General features: G+C 34.3%; 1 protein-coding gene across 8 annotated transcripts in view; it reads left to right on the top strand.

Moving 5' to 3' along the window:
• MET18 (ARM repeat superfamily protein) overlaps window positions 1-21559 on the top strand; it is a 40392-nt gene that overhangs the window by 6507 nt on the left and 12326 nt on the right. For 3 of the 8 annotated variants that reach the window (XR_016055694.1, XM_006853630.4, XM_088867009.1), the window contains exons 8-12: window positions 4535-4588; window positions 17079-17165; window positions 17305-18061; window positions 19268-19647; window positions 20668-20741. Coding sequence is in view for 3 of the 8 variants with exons in the window: in XM_006853630.4 (XP_006853692.3) it covers window positions 4535-4588; window positions 17079-17165; window positions 17305-18061; window positions 19268-19647; window positions 20668-20741 (1352 nt within the window). In the remaining 5 variants the exon portion in view is untranslated. Of the gene's footprint in view, window positions 1-4534; window positions 4589-17078; window positions 17166-17304; window positions 18062-19267; window positions 19648-20667; window positions 20742-21559 lie in introns of those variants that run through there. The other 5 variants (XR_016055696.1, XR_016055695.1, XR_016055698.1 and 2 more) reach the window with 4 other exon arrangements.

Genomic DNA, 21559 nt, shown 5'->3' with positions numbered 1-21559 from the left:
CTGGACGAAAGAGATAGAAGAAAAAAAAGGAGAAGGAGACTCGCGCATGGCGATGGCCTATGTGACCTCAGGGGAGGGATGCATGGCACTGCCATTGCCGTGCATGACCCCTACGAGGAACTCAGACGGAGAAGAGAGAGAAGAGAGGAAAGAATAGAGAGGGAAGAAAAGGAAAAGAAGAGAGAAGATTTACCTCGAACCTAGGGGTGTTGGTCAAAAGTTTCTTTCACCTCACTCTCTCTCTAAAACGTGATACAACAATGAGAAGAAAAAGAAACTTGTATTAGGTAAACACTCTCTCTTTTGTGAAAGGTTGAGTCCTCTGGTGCGTACAATGCTGGTACGTATATATAGAATTTACCCCAAACATGGGTGGATGATCAAAAGTAACCCTAATTGCTGAAAATTAAGATTAAATTAAATTAAAAGAAATTAAAAAATAGGGTGTAAAATGACAAATTTGCCCCTTCTTAACAATTCGTAGAATTTCAGAACAGTCCTTGTATTGCCCTAGAACTTGCATGATCTTGCATGGCTGATCTGAGGTCGGTTTGATGCCCGGTTGATCGTAAGATGATTGTTTTCTTGTAGGGCTCGGCATGACGATCGATTTTATACCAACTTCGAGCCATGGATCGTGTTTTTAGTGCACGATCATGTGACTTGAAATTTGAATGGATCTTGAAACTTCGGATCGATAGTGTACTCGTTCCTTGATGTTTTTTGGTGAATTCTTTGTTGAATTACATTGAGCATGCCGTTACGATCTCGGGGCAACAAACGCAGCTCGATTCTGTACCCGAACGAAAATTTTGCAACTTTGGAATTTTGGTCGGAATATGGAATTCCGGCGATGGAATTTGCAGTCGCTTCGTCGGCTTTGTGTGCAGAATCCAACCGTTCATCACTTACGGGGTTCGGGTCAGTAATAGCCCGAGACCTTACGCACACGATGGAATTGGTCTCGCGACGATCGGGCTTACGGGCGGCGTGATCTGGCCGCCCAAGCGAGGCACGACGCTGCTGAATTTCCTGTACTTTCTTCACGGATCACCAACTTCTCTCTAGCTTTTGTTTGCGTTCGGGTGTCATCAAGGGGCGTACAACATATCGAATCGCTCGTCTTGGCTAGACGAACATGCTCATCATATTTGAGAGCGATCCGACTTGGGACGGGTGAGATATGAGCGTTGAAAGTCACTGGTGATGACTGTCCCTTCCATGGCATGGAGTTGCAGGGTGGCCGCTCGGGAATAGCGTGCGGCCCCTCCTGTTTCACTCTTTTGATCATAACTTCTTCCTGAAGTGTCCGTTCGGGCTGAATTTGACTCACAAGGGTTTTCGACCTTGCCGGATCTAATGGTGGTGGTCCCACGACGATTTGAGACACCGAAATTTTAGCTCTAGTTATAGGGCGTTTCACAGTGTTAGAGGTCGATTCTACTGGAATTGTTTCTGAGTCTGCACTGCCTTAAACATCTCGGACTACGACGAAATTTGGCAGGAGACTTTTGAGAGACCTTATGAAGATCTTGGCCGATTTCAGGGCTATTATGAGACTGCCGGAATTTTCACTCTTTGCTAGGTTTTATTGAGCGGGTGCCCCATGTTGATGAAAAATACCTTCCAACAATATGATATGTAATTTAATTTTTATTTTATTTTATTTTTATTTTTATGAATTTGGACATTTTTAGTTTCTATTTTTAGGTGAAAAATATTTTCTTGAATATTTTTGTAATGTCGTAATATTGAAATTTATAAAGGAATTTATTTTTATTTTTTTCTTATGATATGGAAGTGTTTTTAAATATTTTTTAAATCATAGTTGTTATAATATTATAAATAATAATTTTACATTGATAATCAAATATTGTAATTTATTTATTAATTTATTTGTATTATAAAGTATATAATGCGTTATTTTTGTTATAGTAATAAATTAATTTATTTGTATTATTAATTTATTATATTTCATGTATGATTATATACTTCATCCATGATATTTCTATGTTTTTTCTTGTGTGTGATTTAAATTTAATGGTTAACAGTAGTTCTTACAGGGAAAGAACATCTTAATATTCACATATTGATGCAAAAAAATGAAAGTTAGTAATGTAGTACCCTCATTTCTTATTGGATTCCTAAAAAACAACATTTATAATGATTTTTAATATTTTGTTGGATTTTTTTTAAGATTAAATCCAACCAATTCGGCCGATTCCGATCCGAAATGCCGATTCACCGATTTTGGGGTGCCTGATCCGGGGCACCAATCCGTTTTTTAAACCACTGGCTAAAACATACATGCCATCAACCAAGTAGTCGGCCTCCCTTTGCAGTAGGAACCTTATAGATAGCACTACACCTTGTTTCTGTTAGTCTTTGATCTCAAGAAATTATACATCAATTAATTTTGTGGGATTTTGAATTCCTTGATGCAACAAGTCATGTCGTGAGCATCCTCAATGAATGTCAAAATAGAAACTTTAAAAGTCCTAGTACCTTTGGAGCAAAGGCTTATGCATCCCATTTAGGAAGACTTCCTTGAACGTCTTCGTGGCTCACAGCATAAGCCCCAATCTCGAATCACTTCCACTTTGAGTTCCCTCATAATAATCTTCACAAATTTTTCTAACTTTGAAGTCAAAATTGTTTGTTCTCTTCCTGTCCTTGCTCTCCTAACATTTTTTTCTAAATCTATTTGATCATTCTCTCCAAGTATTTGAAATGTGTCAAGATTCAATAGTTTACAACATGACATTCCAAAAATTATTGGCATGACAAAATATTCATGGAATTTGTTTTTTTTGATAGTTCATCTTGATTTGCAAGTGGAAGGTTTGAACCGAAGACCTCGTTCACTAAAAAACAGGTGTCTCACCACAAAGCCCATGGCTAGGTTGATGTTCATAAACGTATAACAGATGTATAATATAAATGAAATGCAGTATACAAGTAATAAAATATAATTGTAATTTTTATCTACTTTGAATTTTTATTCTATTTCAAATGAATATATAATATATCATATTATAATACAAGAAATTATAGTGCTCTTGCCTTGAAAGCCAATGTTGATGAGCGGTATTATTAGGTTCGCATTAGCCATCGAACCGGTGAAAGAACGCTTGTTGAAATGGTTGGATAAAATTTTAGAAAAATATAAATAATAGCTTCAAATTATGAAATATATTAAAGAAAGTTGCCTAACTTTATTGAGTCGGCTGAACCGGCCAAAAGTAGCCTTTCAAACCCACCAAAATTGATCAAACATTGATTTTGATCAGTTTATGACTAAACTAAACCTGATTTTTCTCTAGACCAGACAGGCTAAGCACCGGTCAATGGTCTAACTGGTCTTAGAAAGTATGTTGATGAGTATGAGTGACGCAAAAGGCCTTTAAATCAAATCTTGTTCACTCCAAAAACAGTTTCCAGAAAAATAAAAAGGATTTTGAGCTAAAAAAATGTTCCAAATTAACTACACAGCACCCCTTAATACATCCTGAGTATACGGTGGCTCTAGGGACTTGGATTTTTTCTGGAGCTCGAACTCAATTTTGTTTCAAGGAGAACGTTGGAGACTACTTGGTGCTTTTTGGAGTTGCTCTCACACATGAACAATGACTTTTGAGGTGGGGGAAGCACCAATGGTTGTGTTCTAAGGGGAGCACCCATCATATTCCTTAAAATATATAATCATGTATGAAGTATATAAAATTACGTGTATGATAAATGGAGTTTGTTATGTTATTAATAAAGTACAAATGCTATTGTTCAATAAATCAAGTACAAATGTCTTCAGTTGTCTAAGTGTTGGCATGTATCCGACACCAATACTTGTTAGAAAAATGAAACATCAGAGTCATTATTCATCTCATAAGCTAGGCATATGACCCAACCAACGGGTCAAAACTGGTCACACCAGTCAATCTTTCATCTCCATTTAGTCAAGAAAGTGTTATCAAACAACTTCAAGCTGTAGTTTTTGGAAAAACTGTAAATGTTTTCTTGCTGTTGTCTTTGGAAGGTTGTAAATGGTAGACCTCATGCCCTTCAGTGAGATTAAGAATGATCTTGCCTATGAACGTTCTTAAAGGGAAGACAATGCCATCCCATATCCACAATTTCACTTCTTTGTACCTCTAAAAATGCATCTGCTTTTGCAACATCTTCTGTCCTTGTGAATTTGCAAAAACCATTCCTCTTGTCTTGGATATTGGCATATAATTGTTTGTTCTATGGTTGTACCCAACGTATCTGTGTCTTATATTTCAAGAAATCTTTTCAAATTCATGGAAAATTGGTTGATTACCTTCAAGATATACACATCTCTTTCGTTTTTTTTTTTTTTTGGGCTGTCACTTTAGTCATAGGATTGAATATCACATTGGTAAGGATTGTCTTTTACGTATTTGTTATGGGATAATGGCATCCACACTTACCCCATCTAGTTCTTGCTTCTTTCTCTTCTTTATATTTTATAGACGTTTTTAACTGGGCTGGTTGGTTTTTTTATGTTCGTATGCAGCCTAATGTTGATGCTATTGATATCAAAAGAGAGGACCTTTCAAGAAGGATGATGGTATGTATATCTTCACTTTAAATTATGCATTTGAAGCTTTTCAGTTACTTGTGAGATATTGCCATATTCATGAATAAAATGTTTTTCTGGTATTTCTCTATAATTGATAAGATAAAATTATCATTCTCTTACTAATCTATATAAAAAATCGTTCCCCCTTCATTCTACAATTTGTTTTTCTTAAGATATTTTCTGCCTTCCATCATTTGAAAGTTACTGCTCCAAAACTCTTTGTTATATAGGATCTGTCACACCCCAAGTTTTATGACACTATCATTCCTGAGGCGTGACAGTCTATTCTTAAAGTATAAATGGAACAAATTTGGAATTTCTACTATATATTGCATCAAAACTGATTTTTTTTCCATTAATTTTTTTTCAAAATTGTATAAAGTCTACTCACAACTTATATTAACATGAAGTTCTATATATTAACATGAAGTTCTATATGTATACAATTTTGACAAAACAAAAGTTACAAAGGCGAATTTAACCATGACTAAAAACTTCTTCCAAGCTACTCCTGCTGTACATATGAACAATAAGGCTGCAATTACTCTGAAAAGAATTCACAATAGTTTGATGAGTTTGGTTACTTAGTAAGTGACCATCATAATCATTAAATCATGGTTAGAAAATGTAAATATTTTCTAAAGGAATGCATATTGAAACAATGAGGAAGAGCATAGATGGAGAACTGTTCAAATTTTTTTAAAAAAATACACAGTTTTAACATAAATCAAAAGATTTCACAAATACCCTATTGGCGTCCCAAGTAGGTCACCTATGTACCCTACTAGCGGCCTGGATGGGTCCACATAATCTCTACTGGCATACCAGATAGGTCCACTCATATCTCATCGGTGTACCGGATGAGCCCACATAATCCCTACCGACGTATCGGGTAGGTCTACATATATCTCACCGTCGTACCAGATGAGTCCACTTAACCCCTACGGCGTACCAGATAGGTGCACTTAATCCCTACAGGTGTACCAGATAGGTCCACTTATATCTCATCGGCGTACCGGATGAGTCCAGTTATTCCCTATCAGCGTACCGAGTAGGTCCACTTGTATACTTAAAGTATCTCTAAAACTTTTTATTACTAAACATCGGGAAACAATAATATCGTATATTCAAAATATCCTTAAAATCAATCGCATGAATTCACATGAAGCAATTTATAGCAAATACTTTCACTGGTATTTCTATAAATAATCAGTCAAACATTTTGGGCTCAATTTCTTATATATAGTTTCAAAAATGTAGTAGTTATGAGAGACATTCTTAAAAATTGAAATCGAACACGATAAACAATCTATTGACAATAGAAGAATTCTTATGGAAATCTAGAGTTGAATACTAAATTTTCAACTATCTAAAAAATCTTTAATAATAGATGAAAATATAACAATTTTATTAAATAAAGAAATACCAGTTTTCAATTAACTTTTTTACAGGAAAAGAAGGTCACTTACACATAAAACTTACAGTATCTTAAATTCATAATGATAGAAGGCAATATTACAATTAAATGCAGAAATACTAGTTTTCAAATAACTATTTTACAGAAAAATAATGTCACTTACACATAAAACTAACAGTATCTAAAATTCATAATGATAGATGGAAATATTACAATTAAATGCAGAAATACTAGTTTTCAAATAACTATTTTATAGGAAAATAAGGTCACTTATACATAAAACTTACAGAATCTAAAATTCATAATGATAGACATAAATATTACAATTAAATGCAGAAATACCAGTTTTCAAATAACTATGTTACAAGAAAATAAGGTCACTTACACATAAAACTTACAGTATCTAAAATTCATAATGATAGACGAAAATATTACAATTTAATGCAGAAATGCCAGTTTTCAAACGACTATCTTACAGGAAAATAAGGTCACTTACTCTTAAAACTTATACGCCACTTTGAGATAGATGTGTTGCTATTGTTGTCAAAGTAAAACCGGGATCAATGGCGTTTAGCTAAAGGTATGAGAAGAGACCAAATGAGTTTATATAGGGAGAGGGAGCATAAAAAATGGATGTATTATAAGAGAGAAAACATATTATATGAAAGAAAAGAGAATTATTTTATCATAATGAGAACATTATGAGAGAGAGAAGAACATTTTATGAGATTCTTATGAGAGAGAAATATTATCTGAGAGAAAAGAGAATAATTTTTATTATACTGAGATCATTATGAGAAAGAAAGCATGAAGAGAGAAAAAAAATTGTTATGAGAGAGGGAGAAGGAGAACTTACATATGGAAAGAGCGAGAAAAGCCAACATGATAGGCTAATGATGTGCCCATGAGGGGAGAAGGGTTTTTAAAAGTGAGGGAGGACAATCCTTCATTTGACACATGTCAAATTATGTGTCCCCGTTTTTTTTTTTTTTAACTCCTCACTTCTATGTGCCACCTCATGACACAATCATTTTATAATGCCACCTCATGACACATTGTTACCTTATAATGCCACCTCATGACACATTACTACCTTATAATTCCACCTCATGACACATTATTTCCTTATAATGCCACCTCATGGCACATTATTACCTTATAATGCCACCTCACGCGTATGAGTGTTACATGAGTGTTCAAATCATGTTATACCTAATGTAAAAAAACATGGAAATGAAAAGTTTTAAAAAATGGTCCCTTGGTGCATTCTTAGCATAATGAACTATCACTCAAAATTATATAAGTATTTTATATTTTTATTATCATTACTATTATCATTATTATTATATTATTATTATTATTCTTATTATTAATATTATTATTTTTAGTTCAAAAAATTTAGGGTCATCACATTCTCCCTCCCTTAAAGAAATTTAGTCATCTAAATTTTCGTACCTGATTGCTGAAAAAGATTGGTTTATTTCTTCTTGATTTCGTCATCTCGTTCCCAAGTGGCTTCTTCCAAGGAATGATTTTGCCACAAAATTTTTATCAATGGTATCATCTTGGATCTCAACACTTGCTCATTTCGAGCAAGAGTTTGAATAGGCTGCTCGGTGTATGTTAAGTCATCTCTAATTTGAAGACGTTCATGGTTAATGATGTGTGACGGGTCGGGCTCATTTCTTCGTAACATTGACACATGAAACACATTATGAATGTCTGATAATTTTAGGGGCAAGGCTATTCTATATGCCATCTCTCCAATCCTTTCCAAGATTTCAAAAGGTCCGATAAACCTTGGGCTTAACTTTCCCTTTTTTCCGAATCTCATTATACCCTTGGAAGGTGATACTTTTAGAAATACATGGTCTCCTACTCGATATTCCAAGTTTCTTCTATGCTTATCTGCATAACTTTTCTGTTTACTTTGAGCACTTTGAAGTCTGTTACGAATGAGCTTCATCTAGTAGTTTCTTGAACTAGCTCTGGTCTCAGTAATTTTCTTTCCCCTACATCATCCCAACAAATAGGTGATTTACACTTTCTTCCACATAATGCCTCATATGGTGCCTTTTAATACTGACCTGATAGCTATTATTGTAGGCAAATTCGATCAAAGGCAAATGATCATCCCAATTTCCTTTAAAATCCATCACACATGCTCTAAGCATATCTTCTAAAGTCTGGATTGTTCTTTCTGATTGTCCATCAGTTTGAGGATGAAATGGCGTACTAAAAGATACTTTGGTACCCATGGCTTCTTGTAGACTCTTCCAAAATTGAGAGGTAAATCGAGGTTCTCTATCATACACAATTGTTACTGGGGTCTCGTGCAATCTTACAATTTCTCGAATATATACTTATGGCCAGAGAATGAGCGGATTTGGTGAGTCTATCCACCATCACCCAAATTGCATTGTGACTGTTCTTTATTTCGGGTGAGCCTGTAACAAAATCCATAGTTATGTGTTCCAATTTCCATTCAGGAATGGGGAAGGGTTGTAACATACCCACGTGTTTTTGGTGGTCCGCCTTATTTTGTTGGCACACCAAGCACACTTAGACACAAATTTAGCAATCTCTTTTTTTTCATAGTGTTCCACTAATAATGGCTTCGTAGATTCTTATACATTTTACTATTACCAGGATGCACAATATATCGAGATCGATGAATTTCTTCCAAGATCTCCCTTTTTAAATTTTCATCATATTTGGAACACAATCTCCTTCTGAATCTCATTATGCTATCTTGCTGAATTTCAAAATCTGGCATTTTAGTTACTTTTTTCCATAATTGCTACCATTCGAGTGTCATTTAATTGTCCCAGTTTAATTCTCTGAATAAGGGTTGGCTTTACACATAAATTAGCAACAATAATGCCGGAATCCTTTAAATGAAATTCTGAGTTTGAGTCTTTAATTTCTTTCAATAGTCCCCACTCTTTAATTATTAGATGAGCTAGAACTCTTGCAGACTTCCTACTTAGAGAGTCTGCCACAACATTAGCCTAACCCAAATGGTGGATGGATTTCCTAAAAAACTATTATTGTACAATCCACACTATCTTACCTGCCGCATATTTAAATCTTTATGGGAAAAGAGGTATTTCAAACTCTTATGATCTCTATATATTTCAAATTGCTCACCATACAGATAATGCCTCCAAATTTTCAAAGGAAATACTATTGCAGTCAGTTCTAAGTCACGAGTTGGGTACCTCTTCTCATATTCTTTCAACTGTCTAGATGCATATGCCACTACCTTTTCATGTTGCATTAATACACAACCTAAGCCTTTGTGTGAAGCACCACTGTAAATCACGAATCCCTTATTTCCTGTAGGAATAGTTAAAATAGGTGCTGAAGTCAATCGAGCATTTAATTCTTGAAAAATTTCCTCACATTCCTTTGTCCATTCAAATTTGCCATTTTTCTGTGTCAATCGAGTTAATGGAGTCGCAATTCGAGATAATCCTTCTACAAATCCTTTGTAATATCCTGCCAGTCCCAAAAAGCTTCTGACTTCAGTCATGTTACTTGGTTGCTTCCAATTAATCACAGTTTCAACCTTTGAAGGATCAACAGATAAACGTTCCTTTGATATCACATGACCTAAAAATGTCACTTGTTCTAGCCAAAATTCATATTTACTTAGTTTGGCATACAGCTCATTCTCTCTTAGGGGTCGATTGGATACCTGGAAATATATTGTCTGTGAAATATATTACTGGCATAATACATTACCTGCAAATGGATTGTTGCTGCTTGGGTAATATTTAGATGCAACCTGGGAAATACATTGCTATTGTTTGGCTATATCTGGAAGAAATATGGGAAATGCATTGCCAATCTTATCTGCTCAAATCAACCCCTTTGGCCTGTAAAATGTTTACTGTTGCAAGGCATTAGAAAAAATGAAAGCCCTAAAGTTTTTAGGGCAGATTTACGTCATAGAAAAATAGGTAAAACCCTAATTTTTTAACAGAGAGATAGAGAGAAATTGCTCTTACTTGGACACGATAAGAGAGACAGATGCTGACTTTGAATAGGGTGAGAGTGATTGCTCCAAAAGAGAGAGAAAGGCAACAGTTTTGCTCGAGGTTGCTCCAAGTTTGTTGCTTCGAGAGAGAGAGGTAGTAAATTTGCTTGCAGAGGTTACCTGCACAGCTTTCTTGTAGAGAGAGAGCATAGAGAAGGGAGGCTCGAAGAGGGACAAAGAAGAGAGTTAGCAGCAAAGGGATTTGGAGAAATGGCACGTAAACAATTACCCGTCGCGCCCCGTAATTGATTTCTTAGCTTTCCCATGTGTAATAGTTTTCACGATATATGGGGAAATGACGCATAATCTATTTCCATTTCCTTACTCTTTAGGTGTACCCAAACACTGAAAATGCTAGATTTCCTTGTAATGGATTTCCAGGTATCCAAACGACCCCTTGGTATTTGTGATACCGTCTTCACATGTTGTTCATGCTCTTCCCGATTAGTGGAATAAATTAGAATATCATCAATGAATACTACAATAAACTTATCCAAAAAGGGAAAGATTCGATTCATCAAATATTTAAATGCAGCTGGTGCATTGGCTAATCCAAAAGGCATAACTAAGAATTCATCACTTCTAATTTTAAGCTAATGGTACCTAGATCTGAGATCAATTTTTTAAAATACTTGTGATCCTTATAATTGATCAAATAAATCATCAATTCTAGGCAGTGGATACTTGTTTTTCACAGTCATCTGGTTTAGTTGTCTATAGTCAATACACAACCTCATGGACCCATCTTTCTTTTTAATGAACAGTACTGGAGCATCCCAACGTGATACACTTGGTCGGATGAAACCTTTATCTAATAATTCTTGCAATTGCTGTTTAAGTTCCTTAAGTTCCACAGGTGCCATTTGGTAAAGGGCTTAGAGATTGGGGCTGTCCTAGGAAGCAACTCAATGGAGAATTCAATTTCCCTGTCAGGTGGTAAACCTGGCAACTCTTAGGGCCTGTTTGGGTACATGGATTTTAAGACATGGATTTCTAATATGTTGGATTTTGCCAAAATCCACCGTTTGGATTGCTTAATGACTAGGATACTTAAAATCAGGAAAATTAAAATTATGGAAATAAGACCTACTTTTCCATGATTTCATTTCCACACCAAAACCTGGTTTTTTTAATTTCCAAGGCCCATGGATTTCACTCATTGGCTCCCTCAACGTGAAACATAGGGAGCATTTGGTAGGTATGAAAATTTTAGAGAGAGAAAGTACCTAAATTTTTTAAAGAGAAATTATTTCAAATTTTAACTTTTAGAGAGAGAAAGTATGTTAAAATTTTAGAGAGAGAAAATACCAAATTTTTTTAACCAGATGAACTATCTCAAAATTTTCGAAAGAGAAACTATCTCAAATTTTAACTTTTAGAGAGAGAAAATATGTTAAAATTTTAGAGAGAAAAAGTACCAATTTTTTAAAAGAGATTAACTATCTCAAAATTTAACTTTTAGAAAGCGAAAGTACCAATTTTTTTTAGAGAGTTAAACTATCTCAAAATTTTAGAGAGAGAAATTATCTCAAATTTTAAATTTTAGATATAAATTATCATATTTTAGAGAGAGAAAGTACATGCAAATTTTTAGAGAGAGAAACTATCTCAATTTTTTAGAGAAACTATTTCAAAACTTTTAGAGAGAGAAACAATCTCATATTTTAATTTTTAAAGAGAGAGTATATCAAATCTTAAGTTTTAGAAGTAGAAAGTATTCTTAAAATTGTAGAGAGAGAAGGTATTCTTAAACTTTTAGAGAGAAATTATTATAAATTCTAGAAAGAGAAACTGCCAAAAAAAATTGGAGAGAAATATCTTGTTTTTTAGAGGGAGAAACTATTTCAAATTTTGAGTTTTAGAGAAACAATCTCGAATTTGGAATTTTAGAGTGAGAATATATTAAAATTTTGAAAATAAAAATTATATCAATTTTTAGAGAGAGAAACTACCTAAAAATTTTTAGAGATAGAAACTATCTCAAAAATTTTGATTTCTCTCTCTAAAATTTTTGGAGAGAGAAACTATCGCAAAATTTATGTTTTAGAGAGAAAGTATTTTAAAATTTTGGAGAGCTATACTATATCAAATTTTAGATAGAGAAATTTTTAAAGAGAAACTATCTCAAAATTTTTAGAGAGAAACTATCTCAAAATATAAGTTTTAGAGAGAGAGAATATCTAAAATTTTAAACTTTAGAGAGTGAAAGTATATCAATTTTTAGAGAGACACTAATCAAATTTTAAAGAGAGAAACTATTTCAAAATTTTAGAGAGAGAAACTATCTCAAATTTTCTATAGATACACTATCCCAAATTTTGAGTTTTAGAGAGAGAGTATATAAAATTTTTAGAGAGAGAAATTATATCAAGTTTTATTACCAAACAATGGACATGGAAGTGATTGCAAGGAATTCATGAATTTTGTATAGTTTATCCAAACAAGAGATTTGATAAATCCATGACAAAAATCCTTGATATTGAAAATCCATAGATTTCCTTGGATTTCAAATATCTAAGATTCTTAATTTCTTTGTATCCAAACGGGCCCTTAAGGAATCACATCAGGAAATTCCCGAACAACCGGAATGTCGTCCAAGTTCATCTTTTCTTTTCTATCCTCTTTAACATAGGCAAGAAGCTTTGACATACCTTTCGAAGGAGGTGGTTAGCCCGAATGGAGGTGATTAAATATGGTGGGAAGGCTTCCTTGACACCTTCCAGGTAAAATACCGGTTGATTCGGAATGCAAAAGGTAACTATTTTCTTGTAACAATCAACACTTGCATGGTAGGCAGAGAGCCAATCCATGCCTAAGATTACATCAAAATCTTGAATTTCTAAAAGTATTAAATCCACCAGCAGTTCCTTTTCTTCTATCATTATTACGCAAGATTCCTATGCTAGATTGATATCAAGTAAATTTCCCATAGCTGTGGCTACTGCTAAAATGTATTTCAATTGTTTTGGTTCTACTTTTAAGTGGCATATAAAGTGTGGTGACACAAATGAATAAGTAGATCCAGGATCAATCAAAACATAAACTATATCTTGAAAGATAGTAAGAGTACCTTGAATTACCGATTTCGAAGCTTGGGCATCTTACTGGGTGATTGCAAATACTCTTCTTTTCATTTGAGGTTTTTGAGCCTGCCTCACCATGCTTCGAATGTTGCTGCACTTGCATAACAGGACAATCTTTGATCTTGTGCCTTAGTTTCCCACATTTGAAGCAGGCTCCAATCTCCCAATAACAGGGTGTTAATCCATGCCTCTTCCCACATTTCTTACAAAGTCTGGCAGACTTTGAAATGATGCTAGCCTTGGCTATTTGTTTGCTCTTTTTGATTCTTTTCCTTGTCGCCAATTAGATGGTGTGGGTCTAACTTGACTTTTCTGGTTTTTTCTCTTTTGGAAATCTTCGCAGTCTTTCTCAACAATTTGGGAGAGTTCTTAATTTTAGGGCTGGTATTCTGCCTTTGATGGTTGGTCTGAGGCCTTTTTCGAATTTATTCACCTTTCTTACCTCATTTGCGACCGACCATATGTGGGGTAAACCTGGCTAATTCAGTAAATTTGGCCTCATACTGTGTTACTCTCTTGTTCCCTTGGACTAATTCTAGAAATTCTATTTTTTTTTTTTTTTAATCTCGAATAAAATCTGGGAAGTACTTTTCATTGAATGTTTCTCGAAATGCTTCCCAATTCAAAGGTTTGTTTTCTAGGACCAGTACTCTTTTTGCCATCCACCACCAATGTTCTGCTTCACCTTCCAACATGAAAATTCCTAAGGTGATCTTCTTATCATCAGGACATTCTATTACTTCAAATATTTTCTCCAATTGCATAATCCATCCCTCGGCTTCTAGTGGATCTGAAATACCCTTAAAGGAAGGTGGATTTAATTTTTTAAATTGTTCGATATTACATCCATTATTTTCCATAACTGACTGCCTAGGTGGGTTATTGTTTCCATCTGATGCTGCATAAGAGCAACCATATTTTCCAAAGCTTTATGAATTCCCTCCATGTTAGCTCCAGTCTTATGGGATCCTGACATCGTAATTGTCTGTTCATACAATAAGTATGACTTAGGGGTCATTTGGTCTGTGAAATATATTGTCTGTGAAATATGTTGTCGTAGCGATTCTGCCCGCAATAGATTTCACGTATTTTTTGGAAATCTTGTGTAATTTATTTCCATTTTCTTACGGTCATAATAGATTTCACGTATTTTGGAGAAATCTTGTGTTATTTACTTCCATTTTCTTACGGTTGAAATGTACCCAAACATGGTAAATCTCATATTTCCTTGTAATATGTTTTCCTGTAATAGATATTCAAGTACCCAAATGGCCCCTTAGAGTATATTCCTATTCAGATTTCCTAGGAATCCTAAACCTATTGCTCTGATACCAAAACTTGTCACACCCCAACTTTTATGATACTAACATTCTTGAGGTGTGATAGTCTATTCTTAAAGTATAAATGGAACAAATTTAGAATTTCTACTATATATTGCATCAAAACTGATTTTTTTCCATTAAGAAATTTTCTAACTTGTACAAAGTCTAATCATAACTTATATTAACATAAAGGTCTATATGTATACAATTTTGATAGAACAAAAGTTACAAAGGCGAATTTAACCATGACTACAAACTTCTTCCAAGCTACTCCTGCTGTACATACGAACAATAAGGCTACAATTACTCTGAAAAGAATTCACAATAGTTTGATGAGTTTGGCTACTCAGGAAGTGACCATCATAATCATTAAAAATCATGGTTAGAAAATGTATATATTTTCTAAAAGAATGCATATTGAAAATTTCTCATAAATCAAAAGATTTCACATAATCGCTACCGGCATACCAGGTAGGTTTACTCATATCTCATCGGCATACCAGATGAACCCACATAATCCCTATCGACATATCGGGTAGGTCCATTTATATCTCACCGGCGTACCAGATGAGTCCACTTAACCCTTAGTCCCTATCAGCGTATTGAATAGGTCTACTTAATCCCTACAGCTGTACCGGATATGTCCACTATACCTCACCGGAGTACCAGATGAGTCAACTTATTCCCTACTGGCATATCGGGTTGGTTCACTTGTATACTTAAAGTATCTCTAAAATTTTTATCACTAAACATCAGGAAACAACAATATCGTATATTCAAAATATCTTTGAAATCTTCACATGAAGCAATATAACAAACATTTTCACTAATATTTCTATAAATAACTAGTCAAACATTTTGTGCTCAATTTCTTAGATATAGTTTCAGAAAGGTAGCAGTTATGAGAGACATTCTTAAAAATTGAATCTAACACAATAAACAGTCTATTGGCGGTAGAAGAATTCTTATGAAAATTCAGAGTTGAATACTAAATTTTCAACTATTTAAAATCTTTAATAATAGACGAAAATATTACAATTTTATTAACTATGGAAATACCAGTTTTCAATTAACTATTTTACAGGAAAATAAGGTCACTTACACATAAAACTTACAGTATCTAAATTCATAATGGTAGGCGGAAATATTATAATTAAATGTACAAATACTAGTTTTCAAATAACAATTTTACAGGAAAACAATGTCACTTACACATAAAACTTACAGTATCTAAAATTCATAATAATAGACGGAAATATTACAATTAAATGTAGAAATAACAGTTTTCAAATAACTATTTTACAGGAAAATAAGGTCACTTACACATAAAACTTACAGTATCTAAAATTCTTAATGATAGATGGAAATATAACAATTAAATGCCGAAATACCAGTTTTCAAATAACTATTTTACAGGAAAATAATGTCACTTACACATAAAACTTACGGTATCTAAAATTTATAATGATAGACGTAAATATTACAATTAAATGCAGAACTACCAGTTTTCAAATAACTATTTTACAGGAAAATAAGGTCACTTACTCTTAAAACTTTTACGCCACTTTGAGATGGATGTGTTGCTATCGTTGTCAGAGTAAAACCGAGATCAATGGCGTTTAGCTAAAGGTATGGGACGAGACCAAATGAGTTTATATGGGGAGAGGGAGCATAAAAAAATGGATGTATTACAAGAGAGAGAAAAAATAATTATATATAAGAAAAGAGAATTATTTTTATCATAATGAGAACATTATGAGAGAGAGAAGAACCTTTTAGGAGCTTCTTATAAGAAAGGAATATTATGAGAGAAAGAGAATAATTTTTATTATAATGAGATTATTATGAGAAAGAGAGCATGAAGAGAGAGAAAAAAACCGTTATGAGAGAGAGAGAAGGAGAACTTACATATGGGAAGAGAGAGAAAAGCCAACATGATGGGCTAATAATGAGCCCATGAGGGGAGAAGGGTTTTTAAAAGTGATGGAGGACAATCCTCCATTTGACACATGTTAAATTATGTCTCCCATTGTTTTTTTTTTTTAACTCACTTATATGTGCCACCTCATGACACAATCATTTTATAATGCCACCTCGTAACACATTATTACCTTCTAATGCCATCTCTTGACACATTATTACCTTATAATGCCACCTCATGACACATTATTTCCTTATAATGCCACCTCATGACACATTATTACCTTATAATGCCAGCTCATGCTTATGAGTGCTACATGAGTGTTCAAATCATGTTATACTTAATTATCTCAATTAACTAATCTTTTTAATGTAAACAATTGTGGAATGAAAAGTTTAAAAAAAATGGTCCCATGGTGCATTCTTAGCTTAATGAACTATCACTCACAATTATATAAGTATTTTATATTTTAATTATCATTACTATTATCATTATTATTATTATTATTATTATTATTATTATTATTATTATTATTATTATTATTATTATTATTATTGTTTTACTTTATTATTATTATTTTTCTTTTAGTTCCAAAAATTTAGGGTCATCACAGGATCAGACTCATATTGCTGCTGGCTATTCATATTAATCCGCTACTGCATTTGATCTCGATTCAGATTTCTGTTTTTGCAGAATGCTTTTTCGTCATCTCCTTTATTTGAGCCATTTTGCATCCCTTTGCTGCTTGAGAAGCTTTCCTCCTCCCTGGAGATGGCCAAGGTTAGGTTTGTTAGATGCTTCTTGCAGATATGTCATTGTTTCCTTTCTCTGTTTCTTTAGCTGCAATATCTGTCCTAAAATATCTTAGTTCCTATTAATTTAATTTGGTGCATATTTTTACTATGCTCAATGCTTACAGCTTGATGCTCTGAAGTACCTCAGCCATTGTGCTCCTCGATATGGGCCAAGCAGGATGGCAAGTCATGCTTATGCTATCTGGTCTGCTTTGAAAGATGTGATTTTTAATCTATCATCACATGGACCATCGATTTCCATAATTTGTGAATTGCCAGACAATTTGGGATCTCAGGAGAATGAAGTTGTAAAGGAAGCTCTAGTTTGTTTGGAAAATTGTGTCCTGGTATTCGACATTCCAAAGGATGAAACATTTTTGAGACTGATTGTTGAAGATGAAGACCTTGAGATGACTTTCAGGTCTATTACAAGTGAAAAATGCAACAAAGATCTTCCCCATGAGAGAAAGCAGAGATTTTGTGCACTTCGAAATATACTATTTACTTCAGCAAAAGTTTCAAGTGCTTGTTGTAACAGAGTTTTCGGAAGTTTCTTTCAACGGTTGATGAATTTCCTTAGAATTTCTTCCTTAGACTCCCCTTTTGATTGGGCTTCAAATAGAAACAGTTATGTTTGTGTTGAATTGGATTTTGAAGCCCTTCATATCTGTCTTGAATTGATCGCAGCGAGCAATCATTTGGCTAATGCTTTATCTTCTCAAGAGGTTTGTCCAACTCCAACCCAAGATCCCTGGCTCCTATTGCTCCAATCCTTTTCTGGATGCTTAGTTTTCGCTCTCGGATCTTCTGTTGTAGCAAATAAAAGCAGTTCCATTAGAGAGATGAGCCCATCCATTGGAGAGGAAGACCTTCCACTAAAAGGTTTGTTTCATATTGATAGTGGGCACTTGATAATAAATGGTATTAGCGGTATAGATTTTTTTCATTTTTTTCCCTAAGTCCAGTATGATATGGTGGAAATATATTATATCATGATTCATATAATTGTTTTGCATTTTTTGATGCATTAGTGTTTTTTCTAAGACTTGATTGTTCCTCCTTTAATGTGCATTATGAGTGGTTCTATTTCAGTAGCTCTTTTGTGTTTTCAATTTCTAATGCATGTGCTATGCTATTTCAAATCTTGTGCTTCTGTTCTCATGCCAACCCGTTGAGTTTTGATCCATATGTTCAAAAGAATTATGTATTTTTAATTCTTTTGTGTTTTATGGTGGATGCTTTGTGCCTTTTTTTATTGATTGGGGTGGCATTTTTGGGGGGCCGGGGGGGGGGGGGGGGGGGGTTGTCGCATTTGCCTATTACATGCTTTTCAAGCATGACAAGAATATACCTGAACGTTTTCGTCTCATGTGGTTTTTATGTTTCATACACCAAATGAAATGAAATTTCGTAGACCTATAGTTTTTGGCATTCTTAACTTTTTCTGTCATGACATGGTGATTTCAATTCTTCTGTTTTTATGTTTCATACACCAAATTAAAAGAAATTTCGTAGACCTATATTTTTTTGGCATTTTTAATCTTTACTGTCATGACATGATGATTTCAATTCTTCTATGTCTCATTACATCTTGAATTGAAAAATTTGAGGTCCTCATATTTGTTGCATTCTCAACCATTGAAGAGATATATTAGGAAAAAGTATACCAACCATATACTTTTTTTTACAAGGAGGTCACAATGACTCTTGTCTGTCATATTTCAAATCGGGTAGTTGTAAGAGTGTCCTTGACTAGACTCAAAATTCAAAAAAGATTTTCTCGAACTTCGTGGCGCACCCCAAGCCATCCAATTTGACATCTAATGGCTAGGAGTAATTGTGATCTCCTTGTAACAAAGGTAAATGGTCTCATGGTATATGATCCCATATATTAAAAGCAATGGTGTTCTTTGTGGCATCTAACTTGTGCTTGTTCTATGTTTATTCTAACTTTTTCGTTTGTTTTTTTGGCAATTTAAATCCATTTATATTATCAAAAAAGAGATTCACTAAACTCTTTCAGTGACTCAATCTCATATCGAAATGATATCTGCATTTTGACACTTCTCCTTGGAAAATGGTGTGCAGTGACAGGCTTGCAAATTTTGGCAACGTTTCCGGACTCTTACTCGCCTCTATCAAGAGATGCATTTGAAAATATCTTGGCAGTGTTTATGTCTGTCATTACTGAGAGGTATGAAGAGACATCTTTGTGGACATCAACATTAAAGGCCTTGGTGCAAGTTGGCATGTCCATTGAGAGGTATCATGATTCTCAAAGGGGGGTGTGTTTTATGACAATTGTCATTGAAAAGCTTCTTTCATATCTCTTCAATCGTTCAACCTTTCCTCCACTCTCTCTGAATTTGAAGGCAATATCTGAGATTGCTATGATGGGGCTGTGTTTTATGAAGCGAGTGACAAAAGGGTTTGGAGAGGCTTTGTCTACCAATTTCTTGGAGGCTGTTGTACGTATCGCATACTAATTCCCGTCTTAAGATATATATATATATACGAAAGCCACTACACAATGCCTATGGCCGAAAATGAACAATGCTTTCGTCTATAGGCTCGGCGCCGTCCGATTAAATCGGACGGTGTGGATAAACGACCGCACCGGCTCTACTATGTCCGTTGCGGTACCGCAATGGACATAGTAGAGCAGGTGCGGTCCATTTTTCACGTGAAAAACACGGGAAACTGTAATGGCTTTACAAGAGCCGTTGCGACTTTTTAGGCAAAACCACAAAGGCTCCACAAGAGTTGTTGCGGGGTGAAAACACTGTAGGGTTTTCCTATATATATTGTACAAGTTCATAACCCCAAATTAGTTGATGTTAGGTTTAATTTTTTTGGGCTCTCCTTGAGCCTAGCAAATGTCCCCATGAAAAAGACTGGGGGGGTGGGGCAAAACATAAAAAATGGTTTATTGAAGAGAGAGAAATTGGGGCACGTTTAGCACTTTAGCTTTCTATTTGGATCACTGTTAGATCTGCAGTTAGATGTGCCCAAAATCAGTCCTTTTTTTTGTCTTCATTTTTTTGGATTTGGTTATCTAGAGTTTTTAGAAATATCCTCAAAAAATTCGAAACAAGGGGTGGCAAACTGAGGGATTAGGCTAATGTAAGTTCTGCCTTATAACGTACAAAGATTGTGCTACATGTGGACTCAACCAACTCCCATCAACAATTGACATTTCAGATGAGTTGCTCCTCCACTCATGTCTACCAATGTCTACTTGATGACTGAATGGTCATCTCAATCCTCCTTTGTTGACAAAGGATGGTTGAGGTTCCATCATGTGGCACACTTTCATGATGTACATGCACACAGACAAATATAGAGAAGGGAAGGGGAGAATGGAGAGCGTGGTTGCATGTTCATTTAAAGTTTACCTATTTTTTTTAATGAAAATCTTTTCACTTATGCATCCAATTGTTTCTTCACCACTTAGTTACACCAAGTCACCTATGTGTTTTGTTGAACAGGCTGAAGGAAATACGAAATCTGCTGAGATGGCAATTGAGATTCTGAAGTGCTATTCTTTATATTTACTCCCCTGGTATTGATATGTTCTAAATTAGATACGTAGTGCGTGCTTTGCTGCAGAAATCTCCCAGTTCTTACTATTGTTAAAGCAGAAAACATTTTCTTCTTGGTGTGAATGTTATCCTTCTGAAGGATAGGGTAAAACATGACATTAAGGATTTACTACCTAGCTCATTTTTTGATACATGTGATTTTTTTTCACTGTATCCTCCATTGGTAGATCTTTTTTCTCCTTAGCATTGTTGATATGTCCTATCTCTATAATAGAGTTTTGCTTTTTGTTTGAAACTGTTCCGAGCTGCAATTTTTCATTTGATATGCAACAGATCTGGATGGATCATGACTGTAATTATTGATATTAAGGTGAAGAATTATGATCAGTAAACATCTCTCAGGTAGGTAACCAGAAACTGCATATTGGATATGTTAAGTGCATAGTTGTGGGAAGCAGGATCAGAAGCGGGAGCAAGACATTGCCAGTAACAAGAACTAGTTTAGTATCATCATTGGAGTGATCTTAAAATATGGAAATTAGAAAGTTACACTTTTTTTATAATTAGGTTTAGATACCATAGACATACCAGGAATATAGGTATTTCACTTACAAATATATGTTCTCATGTAAATTTTAGAACTCATGTTTATGTACTCAAATTTTACCATATAAAAATCTTTCTTGATAATTTACCAAATTTGTTTGATCAATATATATTGTTAATTTTTGTGCAAAGTTGCTAAATTGGATCCATCATTCCTTCTTTTATGCAATTATGAAGTCATTGTGTGTAGGACTTTATTTTGTTTTTTCAATTGATCCATGCTAAAGCATAT

Source organism: Amborella trichopoda, chromosome 5, assembly GCF_054954075.1.
Source record: "Amborella trichopoda isolate Santa Cruz 75 chromosome 5, AtrichopodaSantaCruz75HAP2 v2.0, whole genome shotgun sequence".
NCBI classification, from domain to species: domain Eukaryota; kingdom Viridiplantae; phylum Streptophyta; class Magnoliopsida; order Amborellales; family Amborellaceae; genus Amborella; species Amborella trichopoda.
This window is presented reverse-complemented; position numbering and strand designations above follow the sequence as displayed.